Source organism: Pristiophorus japonicus, chromosome 1 (assembly GCF_044704955.1).
Source record: "Pristiophorus japonicus isolate sPriJap1 chromosome 1, sPriJap1.hap1, whole genome shotgun sequence".
Taxonomy (NCBI): Eukaryota; Metazoa; Chordata; class Chondrichthyes; family Pristiophoridae; genus Pristiophorus; species Pristiophorus japonicus.
Window position 1 is genome coordinate 115,009,571 of NC_091977.1, and position 17,969 is coordinate 115,027,539.

A 17,969-nucleotide genomic window follows, 5' to 3' on the forward strand; every position below is an offset into this window, starting at 1 on the left:
GGGAGCACACAGGTCCAACGAGCTACCCAATGCTGTAGCCTGCGTCCCGGGGACCAGAGTCATGCACCATGGAGTGTGGCCACAAGCAGCCAACACACACGAGCTGCAGAGCAAGCGACCTCAGCGGGGCAATGGCACAGGTATCGATACCCTGCCCCTGATCAGCTCCACCTCTCAGGCACCCGATGGCACCAACTGCCACGAGCCTGAAGGAGCAGACTGTGCCAAGGTGCAGTCCCCAGACCCCATCGCCATCAAGGCCATACCCGTAAATGAAGGGTCACCCGCCACAGATCCCCCAAAGGGGACCGGGACCAGCCAGGATCCCAAACCAAACAATGCCCAGGCCAGAGAGTCAGCAGTTCCCTGTGCACTGCTCGGCGACAACTCCTCAGAGAGCAGCTGCGACCCAGGGCACAAAGAAAGGACACGGAGGTCACAGGCATCTGTGAACCGGCCCGACGCTAGGGACCATGTTAACAGCCCCAAAAGCAGGCAACTCGATCCAACTGGGTCCCCACTGCCAGCACTGGGCACTGCACCACCACCAGACTGCAGGGACTCAATCCAGCAGCTCTGGGACTAGTATGTCCTTACACACCAGTCACTGCATCGATAAGGTATCTCACCAGTCTAACATACTTGTCTCACAACAGAACCGCAAACCTGTTTTCCTGAATTTGAATGTATATGAATGCATTGAGCCTCAGGCATAATCTATATGTGGGGGGGGGGGGGGGGGGGGGCGGGGGAGAATGGAGTGGTCAGGGACACACACACAAACAGCAACCAACAGCACTCTACTTCACCAACCACTCACCCAAGATTGAAACGACCTGCCAAGGGTCAACCAGATAGAGCCCACATTGAGCTAAGCCCAGAGCACAGTCAATTTGCACTAAAGGCTCAGGGGAGAGTGACGTCATGTATCCTACATGGCTACTGTTGGTACTATCACAAGGTGTGCCACCAGAGAGCACAGCAGTGGAAGACTTGTAGGTTACCTGTAAAGGTGTGCCTGGCCTAGGATAAAAGGCAGGCCACCAGGTATGATCCTCACTCTGGAATTAATAAAGGACTAAGGTTACTACAGTTCAAGTACAACACATTGCCTCGTGGAGTCATTACTAGAGCATCTAAGGACACACAAGAGGGACATCCGCTGGAAAGTAGCGAGGTCCTTAATTAAATGTGCAGATCAGGCTCTGATGATGTCATCAGAACCCAACTGCGGACCACAGCAGTGAAGCAGTTGTGACTCTCACCAGGTCCACCTGGAGAGAAAAGTATTCGGGGTCAGTTAAGTCCCAAAAGGGCAAGTCTTTTTATTTTTTATTGACTTTCCTTATGGGGCCAGGAAAAGCAGGAGTGGTTCGAATCCTTCTTTACAATCAACTTACCCGAGTGCCGGGAACCGTTCCTTCACTGTGCTTCTGCCTGTCGGCCAGTTAATGGTTCCTGCCGGTTTCATGTGGAAAACAGACCGGCGGAGGCAGATGCTGTCTAAGAGTTAAAATTTCTCAGGCCTCATGCAACTGGAGGTCAGAACATGCCACCTGCCCGCCTGATTCCCACCCAAAGTTAAAATTTGGGCTAATAACTCTTGCCCCTCCCCCAACTCTGCTTCAAGTTGGGAGGGGAGAAGTCCTTTAGATATAAAAAAAAATCCGCAAGGTTTTTTTATTTTAAACCCGTCTTTAGAATGGTCAAACACTCAATATCATCAGCACAAAAATTAACACGATGAGCAGCATCAGAAAGAAGAAATTACCACAATGAGCAAACTTAAGGGACAGCACACAGCTCTCATGGAGGTGCAATTGGTACTTGTCTGGTTTTGTCACGTGCAGCACCTCTACATTGCTGTTTTCCATTCCAACCGCAAGCCACTCTCCAGTCGGACAATATCCCAGTGAAAAGATCTAGAGCAGAAAAAAACCTCACAATTAAACTATAGAATCTGTACCCTATGAAACAGTTCATTTTGTAAGCGATGGACTAACTAAAAGCTACATAATTATCTTAGAGCAATACATAGTAAATTTTACCAAAAAAATTTTGAACTAATAACTTGTCGGTAGAGTTATGTAGTCATCCAAAATGATAACTCAGCAAAGTTCATCTTTTGCTTTTAGATAGAACATTAGGATGTTGTAAATGGCAAATTCTGAAAACATGCATTTTAGGTTGCAGTTCAGTTGAATGCATAAACTTCAGAACACTATCTACACACACATCAATATGTACGGCAAACAACATCCTCCATTAATGTAATATTGGTCCGGAATTTGCGGTCGGAATGACGTGAACTGGTAGCGTTCGCCATCATTCCGCTTTTGAAACTGACTACAACTTTGGGATTTGGAAATCCTGAAGTTGCAGTCCGTCAATGACAATTCCGAAACAGGCCAATGCACTTGCTTATTGCCAAGAGGAGTTGGAGCACCTTGGTGTAAATGAACTAAAAAAAAAGGAGAGTAGAGCATATCTTTTAATCCTAACCAATAAAAGTGAAGCATATAGCATGCTCAGGTATAAAGCTGCAACACTTTGTTTATTTGGCATTCATAAACCACTTCAAATTTGCTTTCTTGGTTTTACTATCTAAATCTCTCTAATTTGTTTTACAGTGTTACAAACTCTCTTTTAAAAATTCTTCCATTCTCTATATATGTACCTGGGATGTGAAGTCATGCTGTTGTAGTTGCCTTCCTTCTCGGAGGTCCCAGGATCGTACAGTGTTGTCTAAACCTCCCGTCCAAAGCTTGGTGCCATCATTTGAAATATCAATACAGCTGGCTCCATCTGTGTGACCCTGGAATTGCCTGTTAACATCAAGAAAGCAATACATTTGAATACATTTCCTGATGAGTTCATTTTGCTCTTCACATTACATCAATGACTTTGTTTGTGACCCTTCTGCACTATATGTGTCAATTTCATATATTAGAAGAAATAACCAATATTAAAAACATGGATAACAAACATTATTCGAAAGTTTTCTGAAAGCCCAAGAATGCTGCACTGAAACACTGACATTTCACTTGAACTTCATTTTAGAACAGTTATAAAAAAAAGTATACAGCCCATCGTGCCAAAGATGGTTTATATAAAAAATCCTAATTAAGTGCGCATCCTTGAAATGGAAGAAATTGTATTTATATAGCACCTATCACATTCTCATGATATCCAGAAATGCTGCACAACCAATGAATTATTTTGGAAGTATGGTCACTCTTGTACAGCAGCCAATTTGCACACAAGATCCTAGAAAAGGCAAATGAGACGAAAAATCAAACAATCTGATTTTCACAGTGTTGGTTGAGGGAAAAATGTTAGCTAGGTACTGGGAGAAATCCCTGTTCTAATTCAAAATAGTGAATGGAATCCTTTAGGTCCACTGGAAAACATCTAATTCTGGAAAACAGCACATCCGACAATGCAGAACTAAAGTGCTAGCCTAAATTATGTGCTCAAGTCTGTAGTGAAGCTGGAATCCATAACCTTCAGACTCGAGGGGTGATACTGCTACCCACTGAGACATGCTGACACTTTAAGCATTTACTTCAAAACAGGTTAAAACTGCATTGTGCATTTAAAGGTGTTTTTTTTATTACAATGAACCTTCTGCCTCTGACTTTTCAAACATACACATCACAAATTATAAGCAGCAGTATTCAAGTTTTCTGGAAGATAACCAATTCTTACCTGACTAATGTCTGATTGTGCAGATCCCAGACAGCGATATTACCATCACTACAGCAGGAGAAACAGACCTTGGAGTCAGGGCTGATAGCCAAAGCATAGCAGGCAGGAGCAGAGGATGTCAATTCTGCCTTTATACGTGGAGTTGGGGCTGCCAGGTCCCAAATAGATAACGTGCTGGCTTCACCACCAACAATCAGCGTGCGACCATCAGGAAGCAACTTGCATGATCGGATGTAATTGTCTCTGTTCTGTTGAGATAAAAGCCATTAAGCAATTGCTTACATGAAAAAGACAAATAAAATATGGCGCCAGAATAAATAAGTGATTTAATCTATTTTAACTATTTCTACTTAAGATTTTTCCAGAAAGTATAATGCATTGGAATTTTGTTTTTAAACAATTTTGTAATTAACTTACACACCCAGTGCAATCAAACATGTAATCAGAATTACAATCTGAAGTTAGGAGTTTCACATTGGGCCAGAATTTGCAGTGGGTAGGATGGCATACTCCATCAGACCGCCTTTCAAATAGACGGTGCATGCACCAGATGATCCACACCGACGAGGAAATCCTAGCGCCGCGTTCCAACGGCCCAGCAATTACGCCTGAAATTTTTACGGCTGATGCAAACAGGCGCAGAGCCTGTTTTTACAGTATAAGGGGTAACCGGTCAATAAAACATTTCTCATCTGATACTTTATTACGTATTGGAATTTAAAAAAAAATGTTTTTGCAATTAGATGACATCCAGGAACGTATAAGGTTGTAGAAACAGAGTGTCTTATTTGGGATGGCGCACGGAGAAAATGTGGAAAGTGTGGAATATTAGCACAAATTGACAAATGGGAATGTAGCAGATGTTAAATTAACTAAATTTCACCGTGATTCTCCTGAGTGCCATTAAATTGTTGGAATCTACCTCCTCTTTTCATTGGATTTATTTATTAGTTTCCTGTTTTTATTTCCTTTTATTCTTTCTGAGAAAGCTTCAAAGATCAATTCTACAAATACATATTGCTTCTATTTGCTGATTGGAGCACTGGTCCATGTAATCCCAGGTACGCTTCTGCACACACTCGACCCCTGGGATCTATGGGCTATTACGCTGCCCTCTAGTATGCAGCATCTACTAGCATGTTTACGAGAAGGGTCCTCATCAGGTAAGGGTGCATGTTATTCAGATGCCATAGATAATAACACCGACCGCAAAATCCAGGCCAATATGAATGTTTATTCCATTTTTCTATCCTTTCAGAACTTTTGAAAAACAGAATATCCTTCCTGATAGCTTCACTTAAACATCTACAGCTCATGGATAAACTTGTTACAGTCACAGTATTGAGATCTATAGTAACATGATAAATACCCAGCAGCTAATACCCAAGAGCAGTTTACATGACTGTAATCTACATGGAGCAATTTGAGTAGGTGCATAAATCGTTCAAATTGAACACCCAAATCTCAAGATTAAGTTCTAGCATTTAACTTGCACCCAATTAACTACTTGATATTAGATGATAAATACAGCAGCACCAAATGTGTCACGTGGGGACTAATGTTGAGGCTAAACATCTTCCACTCCCTAATGCTGTATCCTAATGTTTTTTGGCACTGAAACTGGATCTACTGCTTGCTTATACAAAGCTCAAGTAATAATGGCAGCTGCTCTCACAAAACAGCAGCAGATGAGATTTCATTAGCACACAAGAAATAAAATGATAGTCAAAGAAGAGGTGGCCACTTAAAGACAAAGGAGACCATCCTGTACTTGTGAACGAGGGAATGGAGGAGATGCTTAATAAGTACTTTGCCTGAGCTTTTATAGAAGACAAGAAAATGCAATTGTAATAATACCTGAGAAGAATGTGGAAGAGCACTATGAAACTGTATTAAAAAATAATAATGGTACTAAAAGTAGAAAAGTTATCAGGCCTATATAATATGCAGCCCAGAAAACAAATGGTGATGACTGGAGAGGCAATAGCACAAACCAGAATTTTCCAAAGGTCTTTGTAAGCAGGAATTATGCAAAAAGGGAGTGTTGGGAGTGGGAAAAGAGTATTCATAATGACTTTTAGTAAATTGCACATTTGCTTTGCTGTTAAATAAACTGTGATACACAGAAAATGGAGAAGATTTTAAATGGCTAACTTTATATAATTGATGATTCATAAATATGGTTACTGTAGTTAAAACAAACAGGAACAAGTACTGAAATTGTAACTAAATATACTACAAAAAAAAGTACAATTTTTTAGTTGCTGAAAGAAATTTCACTCTCAGTATAACAATGCATCTTGCAGCATTGTAAAAGAGGGAATAAAAAAGCACAACTTGCTTTCAGCAACCTGCTGTAACTGTCCGTCAAACTAGGCAAGGGGTATGTGACACTGAGCTTTTAAGTATGAATGTTCAAAGCCATGAAGTATGAGGGGCATAGATGTGAACCCAAATCAGCTTAGTTTCTGATCTGAGCAACTGCCAAAGAGCCAGTCAACTAGCTACTGGAAGGCACTGGCAGGCTGTTTGGGAGCAAGCCAATCACCCTATCAGAAACATAGATAATTAGGCCAGCAGGGGATAATTTATCAAGGAAGAAAAGAACCTGCATTTATACAGCACCTTTCAAAGTCCCAAAGCACTTCATAGACAATTAAATACTTCAGAATATAGTCACTATTATAAAGTGGGGAAGGACAACAGCCAATTTGCCCACAAGGTTCCACAAACAGCAATGAGATAAATTACCAGATAAATCAATTTTTGTTGGTGGTTGAGGTATAAATGTTGGGCAGGACACCAGGGAAACTCCCATATTTTTCAAAAAGTGTCATGGGATCTTTTACATCCACCTGAAAGGGCAGGTGGGGCAGGTGATACCTTGGTTTAACATCTCATCCGAAAAAACTTCCAATGCTGTAGAGCTCCCATAGTACTGCACTGAAATGTCACCCAAGATAATGTGCTCAAGTCTCTGGACTGGATTGAAGCCAAAACCATCCGACTCAGATTGAACAGTGCTACAACTGAACCATAGCTGATACTAGAATAAAATTTCAAAATTGCCAAGTTGACCCTCACTTTGCTCACACAACTTAATTTAAAATAATAAAGCACACAAAATCAGTAGGAAGTATTATTTATGTTGGTCAGTTGTTAGCCTGCCAAGGATTCAGGTAAAAAAATATCCCACTTTAGTTGAATTGATAGAAGCTGTCTGAAGGAGGTAGGGTGTGTTTTTCTGGCAGGAGCGTTCTTGTCCAATGAGGCAGCCTCATGAAATTTAGGAACATGGATTCAGAGTACCTGGGGTGCATTATAGCACTGAAAGTGCATGCAAATAGACATTATCCAAGTAAAAATATAGAGTTGCTCACTGGAGGGTGGAGAGTTATTCCATTTATGTCCGCAGCAGATGCCATGCTCTGGACTAGTGATTTGTTGCAGAAAGTGACTGATAACCAAATACCACCATTATCACTGCCTCTGGGACTTTTTATATAAATTGAGGGACTAAGGCTGCAAATCATACCACATGCAGTAAATGACAAAATCTCTGGCAATTGTCAGGGGATGTTTTGACATGATGGATTTTTTTCCCGATCCATGGTAGACACCTGTGCTGCACTGTTGATGACCACAACGAAGGATTTGCAGAATGATAATCAAGTTTATTACTGGGAGGTAATGATGTATATTATCAACAGTGAATTAGAGGCACAGATAGAATTTCGCAATCATGCTAGTCTTCACTGTCAAAATGCATATTATAACAGGAAGTTTGATTTGTCTTCACAAAACTCAAGTTTAGCAAATCACTTTAGACAAAAATTGTGAACATTTTTGATGACTTTTCCATAAAAGTATACATTAATCTGTATATTGGGATTTTATTTCTGCCCTAGTTTCCCTAGTGATTTTTAATATTGAAAATGCAAGCAATTTAGTACAACAGGCAATTTGAATATTACTTGTGTGCTATTACTAAATGTGGTTAATTGTACTTAAGTGATGTATAGCAATTGGATACAGGTGGTGGCAATTAATTGGGGACTCTTGCTCTCATATATATGAGAGTAGGCTGGGGAAGGGTTTCAAGCTTATCTTGGGGAAGCACAGTATGTAATGTGCATCTTAGTGAATAATGACATGTAAGTAACTAAAGACTGGGCTCTAGAACTCTATCCTTCACCACTTGGCTATCTGACATTTTATACATGCAACGTTCAAGCATTTTGTACTCCAGTCCAACAAACATTACACAATGAACAAAATGTAATTTTCACTGAAGAAATAGCTTCCCTCTCCTGAATGACATATATATCTATATGTAAGCAAAGCACACATTTCCAAATTCCTCTTTCACCCAAGTATGTTATTTTATTTTCCTGCCAATCCTCTTACCAGGCAGTCCAGCTGAGAGACTGGGCTCTTGTTCCCAGGGTGACTAATATCCCAGACCTTCACACATCCTTTCCCACCAGTGTACACATGTCTTGTAGGATTGCTGATGGTCACGGCACACACAACCTCACCATGGCTCAGAGAGTTCATTTGCCTAGCATGTCTTGGAATTCCCGGTCCAATCAGGGCATCAGGAGGGAAAGGCACAGGTTGCATCTGTCCGTCAGCACTTACATGAAATGAATAAGCACTATTAACAAAGGAAAGCGCTGATTAGCAAATTTCTACATCAGTTGGCATATTATTTCTGCTGCTCTGTTTTTATTACAAAAATGTTGCAATAAAGCCAAAGCTCTTTAATACATTAGCATAGCATGAACTCAAATGTAGTTATAACATAACCTGTTCAGAATGTTAAAGCCAGAATCAAAACGTTTGAGGTAGGCTTTTCATTTTTATTGGTCAGTGTGTTGTCCAACAGGTGCAGAAACCATCATTTAAAAAAAAAATTTCCAAGTCAAGCTCTGAAGAAAACTACATTCACTTGTGGGTTTTCTGTTTGCTTAGCAGAGTGTGCATCTCTGTCCCTAAAGGAACACATTCCACTTACCCAAGTCCAGAGAGGTAGGGCTCAGGTCAGCAGAGCTAAAGCTGAGGGACCACCAAATGTGAACAAGGTACTGCTGGAATTTAACTAGCTAACAGCACACAGTTGGTGGTTTCCAAGAGCTACTTCCTGCCGTTTGTTACCAGGGACCACTCTACCCATTGAAGTATTGCTTTGCGGAGTCATCTGGAGCTGAATGGGAAGAATCCTGGCCCCCAGTGACAGGTGTACCCCTCCACGTTGAATTAGTGAGCCAGGCTACATGGGTTACTCATTAGCAGGGCCTTAGAGTACTGTGTACCCATCTGGTTTATATATTGAAGTTTCACTTTGGAACTACTTTGACCCCACTGTACCTCCCTCACCTATCCCCCAAGGAAGACAGTCACTAATTGGTCATCCAACAACTGACAAGTGCAGGTTTACATCCTCGTTAGGTGGACACCAGTTACCAAGAGCACCTCACAAGCAACATGATGAGTAGTACAACTCACCACAAGGGGTACAAGTGCCGTGCCACCATCCTCCTGACTGTAGCATTCTCTACTTAACAGCAGTTTGACCAATTGAGAGGTGCAGAACTTCAGCAGCATTACAATCTGGGCACAATTACTGGGACAGTAGCATAGTGGTTATGTTACTGGGCTAGTAATCCAGAGGCCTGGACGAATGATCCAGAGATGTGAGTTCAAATCCCACCACAGCACTGGGGTATTTAAATTCAGTTAATTAATTAAATTTGGAATAAAAAGCTAGCATCAGTAATGGTGACCATGAAACTAGCAGATTGTCATAAAAACCCATCTGGTTCACAAATGTCCTTTAGGGAATGTCCTTCTGGCCTATATGCGACCCCAGACTCACAGGTATGCAGTTGTCTCTTAACTGTCCTGAGGTATTAGGGATGGGCAATAAATGCTGACCTTTCCAGAGACGCCCACATCCCATGAATGATTATAAAGATAAATCATGGTAGCCGAGATATGCATGGTCTCCTACCCAGCCTCCAGTTAATGCCTTCCAGCAGCAGTTGTCCCAAAGTCTCAGTTTCCTCACCTGTTATACAACAAGCATCTGCTGTTAACGTGGTGGAAGGACTGATCATGCCAGCCAGCCAGCCAGCTATTTAAATGTTCCATATGTCCTCTCTGCGCTACACTGCGCAGAGATTTCCACCCCAATATGCCTAACATGTAAAGATGGCATTAATATTTAGCATGATCAAAATGGTAACTTCAAGTACACAGTATGATGGCCACACCAGGTAACTCAAATATATGCCATTCAATAGAATTCTAAGTAAAGATTCCTCTTTATGTTCTAACCTTGGTACCATGCTGGCAACACATCCAGTATCTCCCAGATTTGGAAAGCACCAGCAGCAAAACCACCACCAAACAATGGTTTCACACCAAAGGCACTGCACAGCCATGACCGTGCAGTGGCATCAGCGGTGCACCTTTGCTCATTTTGATTTCCTAACGTACAGCACCTAAACAGGCCAATATCACCATGAGGGATGTGGAAATCTAGGACAATGGTTCTCAAACTGGGGTCGGCAGAGACTTGCCAGGGGGTCCATGAAATAATGTGAAAGTTAGATTATCAATGAAAAAAAAGTTTGAGAGTTGCATTTTGTGACACTATCTTCTTCCTTTTTGCAATAAACATTTGCGTTATCCTTTACTCCATCGACTTATTTGCCTTTTAGAAGACTGCAGCTCATCTCCCTAATGACCGTGTGATTGCTAAGTGATGTCATCCCCAGGATCTGGTTGAGGGATGCCTGGCTGGGGCTGGTTGCAGCAGTCGGGTACAGGCAGCCAGTCGGACAGGCAGCGGAGGGTAGGGCACGGCAGGTCAGGCCGCTGGTCAGATGGAGTGACAGAAGGCGGCTTCTGTGGCCAGGCCCCCAGCGCTGCAACGTGTCTGAGCGGAGAGTGACAGTCCGCGACTCGAACTGCGGGCGCCACGTGTTAACTTCTCTGAAGAAACAAAAGGCGAGTTGAATCCCAGTACAGTCGGTACACTCTCCCTACCATCCCTGCCACCACCCACCCCACCCCCGACTGTGCCCTGTCCCCACAGATCTGAAGTGGTACAAATGAGTTTAAATATATTTCATTCTTCCTTGTTAAAAACCAATCTACAAATCAAGCAAATCCAGTTTGAAAATTAAACTCAAATTACACGTGGAAAAGTATCAGTGCTCAATGCATTTTCTGACAATGCACCTTTCATGACAGAAAGCATGACATGTATCTCCACCATCATTGAATAATATAGCACAGAATGAGGCCATTTGGGCCATCGTGCCGCTGCCGGCTCTTTGGTAGGGCTATTCAACTAGTCCCAATCCCCCGCTCTCTCCCCATAGCCCTGTAAATGTTTTCCCTTCAAGTATTTATACAATTCCCCATTGAAAGTTACTATTGAATCTGCTTCCACTACCCTTTCAGATCATCATGTTTGAGAACCACTGTTCTCAGAGAATCACAAAATTTACTCATATTACCTCTTCCTTCCCAAAACTTTCAATTATTTTTCTCATGTCTTATTTTTGACAAGCAGAATGATAGACTTACGGTTTTCCTCCAGGAATGCCACTGAGGTTTGGTGGAATCCCAGGTACACGTATGTGATGTGGATCAAATCCAACCTAAAAATTGCCAGAATTGAATCATTTTTGAATTGTATAAACCATTAAACCAATTTTTTTTTTTTATAAAGTATTTCTAAGCATTCATTCAAAAAGCTTTAACTGCCAACTATTTCTGCCTTTCTCTAATTACAACAGCAATATCTACAGGCACACATTAAACTATTTTCCTGGCTCAAATTTTATCAATAAGACTGCTTATTTGAATGAAAGAAAATAGCTTAAGTCAAATTAGGGTTAAAAGCCTGCTTAATTCACTCACCACTGGAGAACGGCCGTAAGCAGCTACTGCTGCAGCAGCAGCTGCTGCTGCACTCATCTGAGGGGAGATATTATGTAAACCTGCATAGGCCCCTGGGCTCGTTAGGTCTCCATTCATACCAGCATGGGGCACTATTCCAAAAGGAGCAGGATAAGGGCACGGCACTGCCATAGGAGTCCTCAAGCCTGTAAATTATCAAAGTCTGCCATCAGTGACAGTAAGCTCCAAGGGCCCAAATTTCCCCAACCCCTTTTTCCGGCGCACTTACCAGAGATGCGGCGACTTTCTGCTTTTAAAATGGCGCCGAAAATGTAGCTCCTTATTCTCCCCGCTCCGTGGACCGTCCTAGGGCTTGGCGTGGTGTGGCAATCAGTGGGGGAGGCGGAGCTACAGCCCTGCGCCGAAAACAGTGCCAGCAGCTGCGCGCATGCGCAGTAGCTCCGCCCCATGATTGTGATGATGATGCCTGCAGAACGCATCCAGCCCCTATCCCAGGCCGAATGGTCTGCCACACAGGCCGGCCGCTGAGGGCTGCAAGAAACAGGTTGGTGCGACTGAGTTTTGATCGGGGTGAGAGAGAGAAGGGGCGGGGGGAGGAAAGAGGTTGGTCGTCTTTGGCTGCAGTCTAGTGGTTTGGACCGAGGATAGCTTGTCGTGTAGCGACGTCGCTTGCCATGCTGGGCTGGCTTTGCGTTCGTTTGGTTGGGTGGCAGTCTTGTCATGTTAAAGAAGCACATATACAGTGACAGCCATGTGTTTAACCTATATCCCCATCCTGTGCATCAATAAATAACCAGCAACATGCAGTTAGGTTGTATTACAAATAATGTGTGTGTGAAGCTCTTTGAAGATGTCAGTGGGGAAAAAGGGAAAATGGGCAAAAAGGGAAAAAATTCCCACCCGAAAAGGGTTGAAAGTCAGTGGGGCGGCAGCCGCGTTCTCCCTCCCCTATCCCAGGACGAAGGAACTTCCGCACGGCCAGCCGTGCTGAGTTTAGTTGAAGGTAGGATTTACTTCAGCTCTTTATTTGTTAATTTAATTATTTACTTCAGTTCTTTAGTTTTTATTGAATGGTTATTATTGCTTGTGCTTTGTTTCGTGCTTGGTGGTGCTTTAAATGTAGTTACTTGCACTGATTCCTTAACTGTAAGTAAGGTCTTTCTGTGCAGACAAAAGTGGACACATACACTGCCCTAAGTTAGTTTACTACAACTTTTTTTTGGCCAAATTGGCATAAATGGTGCAAGTGGCTGGGAACACCCCCTTTTGAAAAAAAAAACCTGACAACAAAAAACCTAACTAACTCACTTACACTGGCGCAAATTAAAAAGATACACCAGATAAATCAAGTTACATCAAAAAAAAGTGCAACTCATGGGGAAATTTGGGCCCCAAGTACCTGCAAATGCCTTTACTTCACCTCAGCTGGACAGGTCATCTTTCAATCTGCGAAATCCAGAGGAGGGGAAAAAAGTAAAGCGCTATATAATGCTACTTTTTGTGGTTTGCATCCGGTAAGGAATTTTTCCATGTAAAAATTGGTGATTGTTTGCAACTCTAAACCCATGAAATGGAAAATGTATTCTTGCAGCATTAAAACAGGAATTCATGCCAACAGCAAAGGTAATATTATAAAGCTATACAAAGACAACTGTTTATAGTGAATCATTTAGCTACCTAATGGATCAATTCCTGGTGGTTTGCCAGGAACAGGCCTCAATCCTGGAGTGGAATTACTTCCTGGAGTTGGAGCATCTGATCGAGGAGTTGGAGTGTTGGACTTTGACACTGGAGTAGTTGATTTCTCATTCTGTAAATAAGCAGAAAGCTACCTTGTCGATGCTGCAACTCCAAAATGATACTACAAACATTCACTCACTATAAATTAGCATTGTGATGACAGTGATTATAACCAACAACCAATCTAAAATATTAGTAATGTCATCAACTGTAACTTTCCTGAGATCAACAACTTCAGTTGAGAACAATGCCAAATTATTTGTTTCTTAAAAAAATTAATAGATATAATTAAAAAAAGAGTTCAAGTACTTTCCAGCCTGAGTTAATGACAGACTTGCAAAGCATGCTATACTTTAAATGGATAAGGTGCAGAGACCTGGGTTTCAAATCATTTGAGATTTTCTAATGAAAGGTCAACACACCTGAAACATCAGCTTGTTCTTTCCACAGATACCGAGTGACCCAAGTTTCTCTATCATTTTCTCGTTCTGGTTCAGATTTGCAGCTTTTTTGCCAAAGATTATCTATTTGACTTGATAGTGAAGTTCATTAACCCCTTTTACCACATGGTTCTATGCCATTTAGCAGGAGCAGGGAGCATTTTAAGATAAACATTAGAGTATGACTAACCTAATTGCCAAGAGGGCTGGAGTGAAAAATATACTTTTACTGAATTAGAATGTGCCTCTGTTGGCACTAATAAGAACATAAGAATATAAGAATAAGGAACAGGAGTAGGTCATACGGCCCCTCAAGCCTGCTCCGCCATTCAATAAGATCATGGCTGATCTGATCATGGACTCAGCTCCACTTCCCTGCCCGCTCCCCATAACCCCTTATTGTTTAAGAAACTGTCCATTTCTGTCTTAAATTTATTCAATGTCCCAGCTTCCACAGCTCTCCGAGGCAGCGAATTCCACAGATTTACAACCCTCAGAAGAAATTTCTCCTCATCACAGTTTTAAATGGACGGCGCCTTATTCTAAGATCATGCCCTCTAGTTCTAGTCTCCCCCATCAGTGGAAACATCCTCTCTGCATCCACCTTGTCAAGCCCCCTCATAATCTTATACGTTTCGATAAGATCACCAATCATTTTTCTGAATTCCAATGAGTAGAGGCCCAACCTACTCAACCTTTCCTCATAAGTCAACTCCCTCATCTCTGGATTCAACTTAGTGAATCTTCTCTGAACTGCCTCCAAAGCAAGTATATCCTTTCGTAAATATGGAAACTAAAACTGCACGCAGTATTCCAGGTGTGGCCTCACCATTACCCTGTATAGCTGTAGCAAGACTTCCCTGCTTTTATACTCCCTCCCCTTTGCAATAAAGGCCAAGATTCCATTTGCCTTCCTGATCACTTGCTGTACCTGCATACTATCCTTTTGTGTTTCATGCACAAATACCCCCAGGTCCCGCTGTACTGCAGCACTTTGCAATCTTTCTCCATTTAAATAATAACTTGCTCTTTGATTTTTTTTCTGCCAAAGTGCATGACCTCACACTTTCCAACATTATACTTCATCCGCCAAATTTTTGCCCACTCACTTAGCCTGTCTATGTCCTTTTGCAGATTTTTTGTATCCTCTTCACACATTGCTTTTCCTCCCATCTTTGTATCGTCAGCAAACTTGGCTACGTTACACTCGGTCCTTTCTTCCAAGTCGTTAATATAGATTGTAAATAGTTGGGATCCCAGCGCTGATCCCTGCTGCACCCCACTAGTTACTGATTGCCAATCAGAGGATGACCCATTTATCCCGACTCTCTGTTTTCTGTTAGTTAGCCAATCCTCTATCCATACTAATATATTACTCCCAACCCCATGAAATTTTATCTTGTGCAGTAACCTTTTATGTGGCACCTTGTCAAATGCCTTCTGGAAGTCGAAATGCACCAAATAATGATTTCTAATTGAAGAGTTCAGACAGAAATGTATACACAATACTCACAAGACTCATTTCTTTGGACTTTGAAGAAGGAGTACTACTGGAGGAAGCAATGGAAGCTGGGCTTATAGGTGCATCCTTTTTTAACAGGCGAGATTTATCTAAGCCATTTTCCCGTGGTGAGTGGGGTGGACTACCACGTGGTGAAGTGGGATCCTGAAACAAGGAACACAACATTTTGGCGTGAGCAGCATTCCAAAATATGAAAAATAAGACAGATCTATACTTACAAGTAACAATTTATAATATAAACTGGCCATATTACATTCTACTAATCAGATGCAAATTATTTCTCAATGTGCATGCAGTGATTGTAAGAACCTGAGAAATAGGAGCAGGAGTAGGCCACATGACCCCTCGAGCCTGCTCCGCCATTTAATAAGATCATGGCTGATCTGATCATGGACTCAACTCCACTTCCCTGCCCACTCCGCATATCCTTATTCAAAAATCTGTCTATCTCCGCCTTAAAAATATTCAATGACCCAGCCTCCACAGCTCTCTGGGGCAGAGAAGTCCATAGATTTACAACTGTCTGAGAGAAGAAATTCCTCATCTCAGTTTTAAATGGGCTGCCCCTTATTCTGAGACTATGTCCCCCAGTTTAGTTTCCCCTATGAGTGGAAATATTAAATCAAATTAGTTAACTCCATGTATGAAAGTCGAACATCAACACTGGTGAAGTTTGCTGCTTTTCTTTCTTGATGGTAGATGTTACAATGGAGGGAGGTCCTATCAAAGTAACCATGGATGAGATGCTGCAGTGCATCCTGTAGATTGTACATATTGCAGCCATAGTATGCCAGAGATGGAGGAATAGGTATTGAGTCTGGTGACAGTGCCAATTGATTAAGTAAACTGCGCTGTCGTTGATAATATTGAACTTCTCAAGCAGTAAATATTTCATCATCACTACTTCTTTGAGCCACGTAGATGGTGGAGAGGCTTTGAAGGGTCAGGTGGTGAGCTGCTTATTGCAGACTACCCAGCCTTTACCCAGTTGTTGCAGCCATGGTGATAATATAGTTGGTCCAGTTAAGCTTCAGGTCAGTGATGAGCCCCCCCAAGATGTCAATGGTGGGAGATTCAACAATGGTGGTGCCATTGAAGGTCGGGAGAGATGGCTGGGTTTTTCTAGGTCCAGATGGTCATTACCTGACATGTATGTGGTGAGTCTTACCTGTCATTTCTCAGCCCAAGCCTGAACATTGTCCAGGTCCTACTGTAGGGTGGTATAGATTGCTTTATCAGAGAAGCTGTGAATGGCACCAAAGTGCTTTAGAAAATATTGATGTCAATGGGTGTCAAAGGGAAAACCCTCCACTCGTTGGAGTTGTGCTTGATGCAAAGGAAGATGATGCAGCTGTTGGAGTTGTGAATGATGCTGAATACTGGAATTGTCAATGAACAACTTCACAGCTTGACCTATGATGAAGGAAAGTTCATTGAAGAAGCAGCTGAAGATGGTTGAACCAAAAACACTTCCCTGCAGAACTCCTATAGTGATGTCCTGTGGTTGCAATGATTGGGCTCTGACAGCCACATTATCTTCCTTTGCATCAAGTAGGATCCAATCAAGGGAGATTTTCCATTTGATCCCGATTGATCTCAGTTTTGCTGGAACATTTTGGTGCCATACTTGGTTGAATGCTGCCTTGATGTTGAGGGCAGCTATTTTCACTGCCCCTCTGACATTCAGCTTGTGTGTCTGGATCAAGGTTGTAATGAGATCAAGAGCAGTGGTTCTGGAAGAACCCAAACACTGTCACTGAGTAGGTTATTGGTGAGTAGGTGTTGCTGATGACTCCCTTCATCACTTTAACGATGATTGAATAAAAGGCTACGATGGTAATTGGTCAGATTAGATTTACTGTTTCTTTTAAAAAGGATAGGGCATAGCTAGGCCCTAGGCACCCCACATTGTCATGAAGATGCCTGTGTTATGGCTGTACTACAACAGCTTTGCTAGGGAATCAGTTAGCTCTGGTGCACACGTATTAAGAGGTTCAGTAAGGATATTGTTAAGGCTATAAATTTCATCAGGGTTCTGATGAAAGCTATAAAAACAAGGATGAGAATTTGAAAATTGAGGCACTGCCGGACCAGGAGCCAATATAGGTCAATGAGCACAGGGATGATGTGTGAAAATCAGGATATTAGCAGCGGTTTTGGATGAGCTCAAGTATATGGAGAGTGGAAGCTGGCCAGGAGAGCACTGGAATAGTCAAGTCTCGAGGTAACAAAGGTATGGTGAGGATTTTAGTGGCAGATGAGCTGAGGCAGGGGCAGAGTCAGGCGATGTTATTAATGAATTATGTAATTCATTGGCTGGGGATGGGAAAAGTGATATAGAAATACAAGTTATTTTCTTCCTTTGATTGACTGTGTACAATCTACCCCATAATGGACTCTACACTGATCACATCTCCTGTAGTAAGGTTCCAGAGAAATACTCCTTGATACTCAAAAGGTTATCATGCAATTCCAGAATATTTATCTGTCCTCATGACTTCATTCAATCCTGGCCTGTTGCTCTCCAGAGATAATGTTTCACCCCTTGTATGATGAACTGTCATATCTCATGGAATATATGATCACCTCAACCTACATCTAATTCCATTCTGAACTTTTTATCT

At 42.1% G+C, this 17,969-nt stretch overlaps 1 protein-coding gene across 3 annotated transcripts in view; it reads right to left on the bottom strand.

Moving 5' to 3' along the window:
* The window catches only part of LOC139230081 (transducin-like enhancer protein 4), a 210,638-nt gene that overhangs the window by 23,707 nt on the left and 168,962 nt on the right, over positions 1-17,969 (bottom strand). For all 3 annotated transcript variants that reach the window (XM_070862001.1, XM_070861924.1, XM_070862065.1), the window contains 8 exons: positions 15,337-15,489; positions 13,321-13,453; positions 11,644-11,828; positions 11,308-11,381; positions 8,116-8,365; positions 3,709-3,956; positions 2,678-2,825; positions 1,772-1,922 (listed from right to left, as the gene is read on the bottom strand). In XM_070862001.1, coding sequence (XP_070718102.1) covers positions 1,772-1,922; positions 2,678-2,825; positions 3,709-3,956; positions 8,116-8,365; positions 11,308-11,381; positions 11,644-11,828; positions 13,321-13,453; positions 15,337-15,489 — 1,342 coding nt within the window. The remainder of the gene's footprint in view (positions 1-1,771; positions 1,923-2,677; positions 2,826-3,708; positions 3,957-8,115; positions 8,366-11,307; positions 11,382-11,643; positions 11,829-13,320; positions 13,454-15,336; positions 15,490-17,969) is intronic.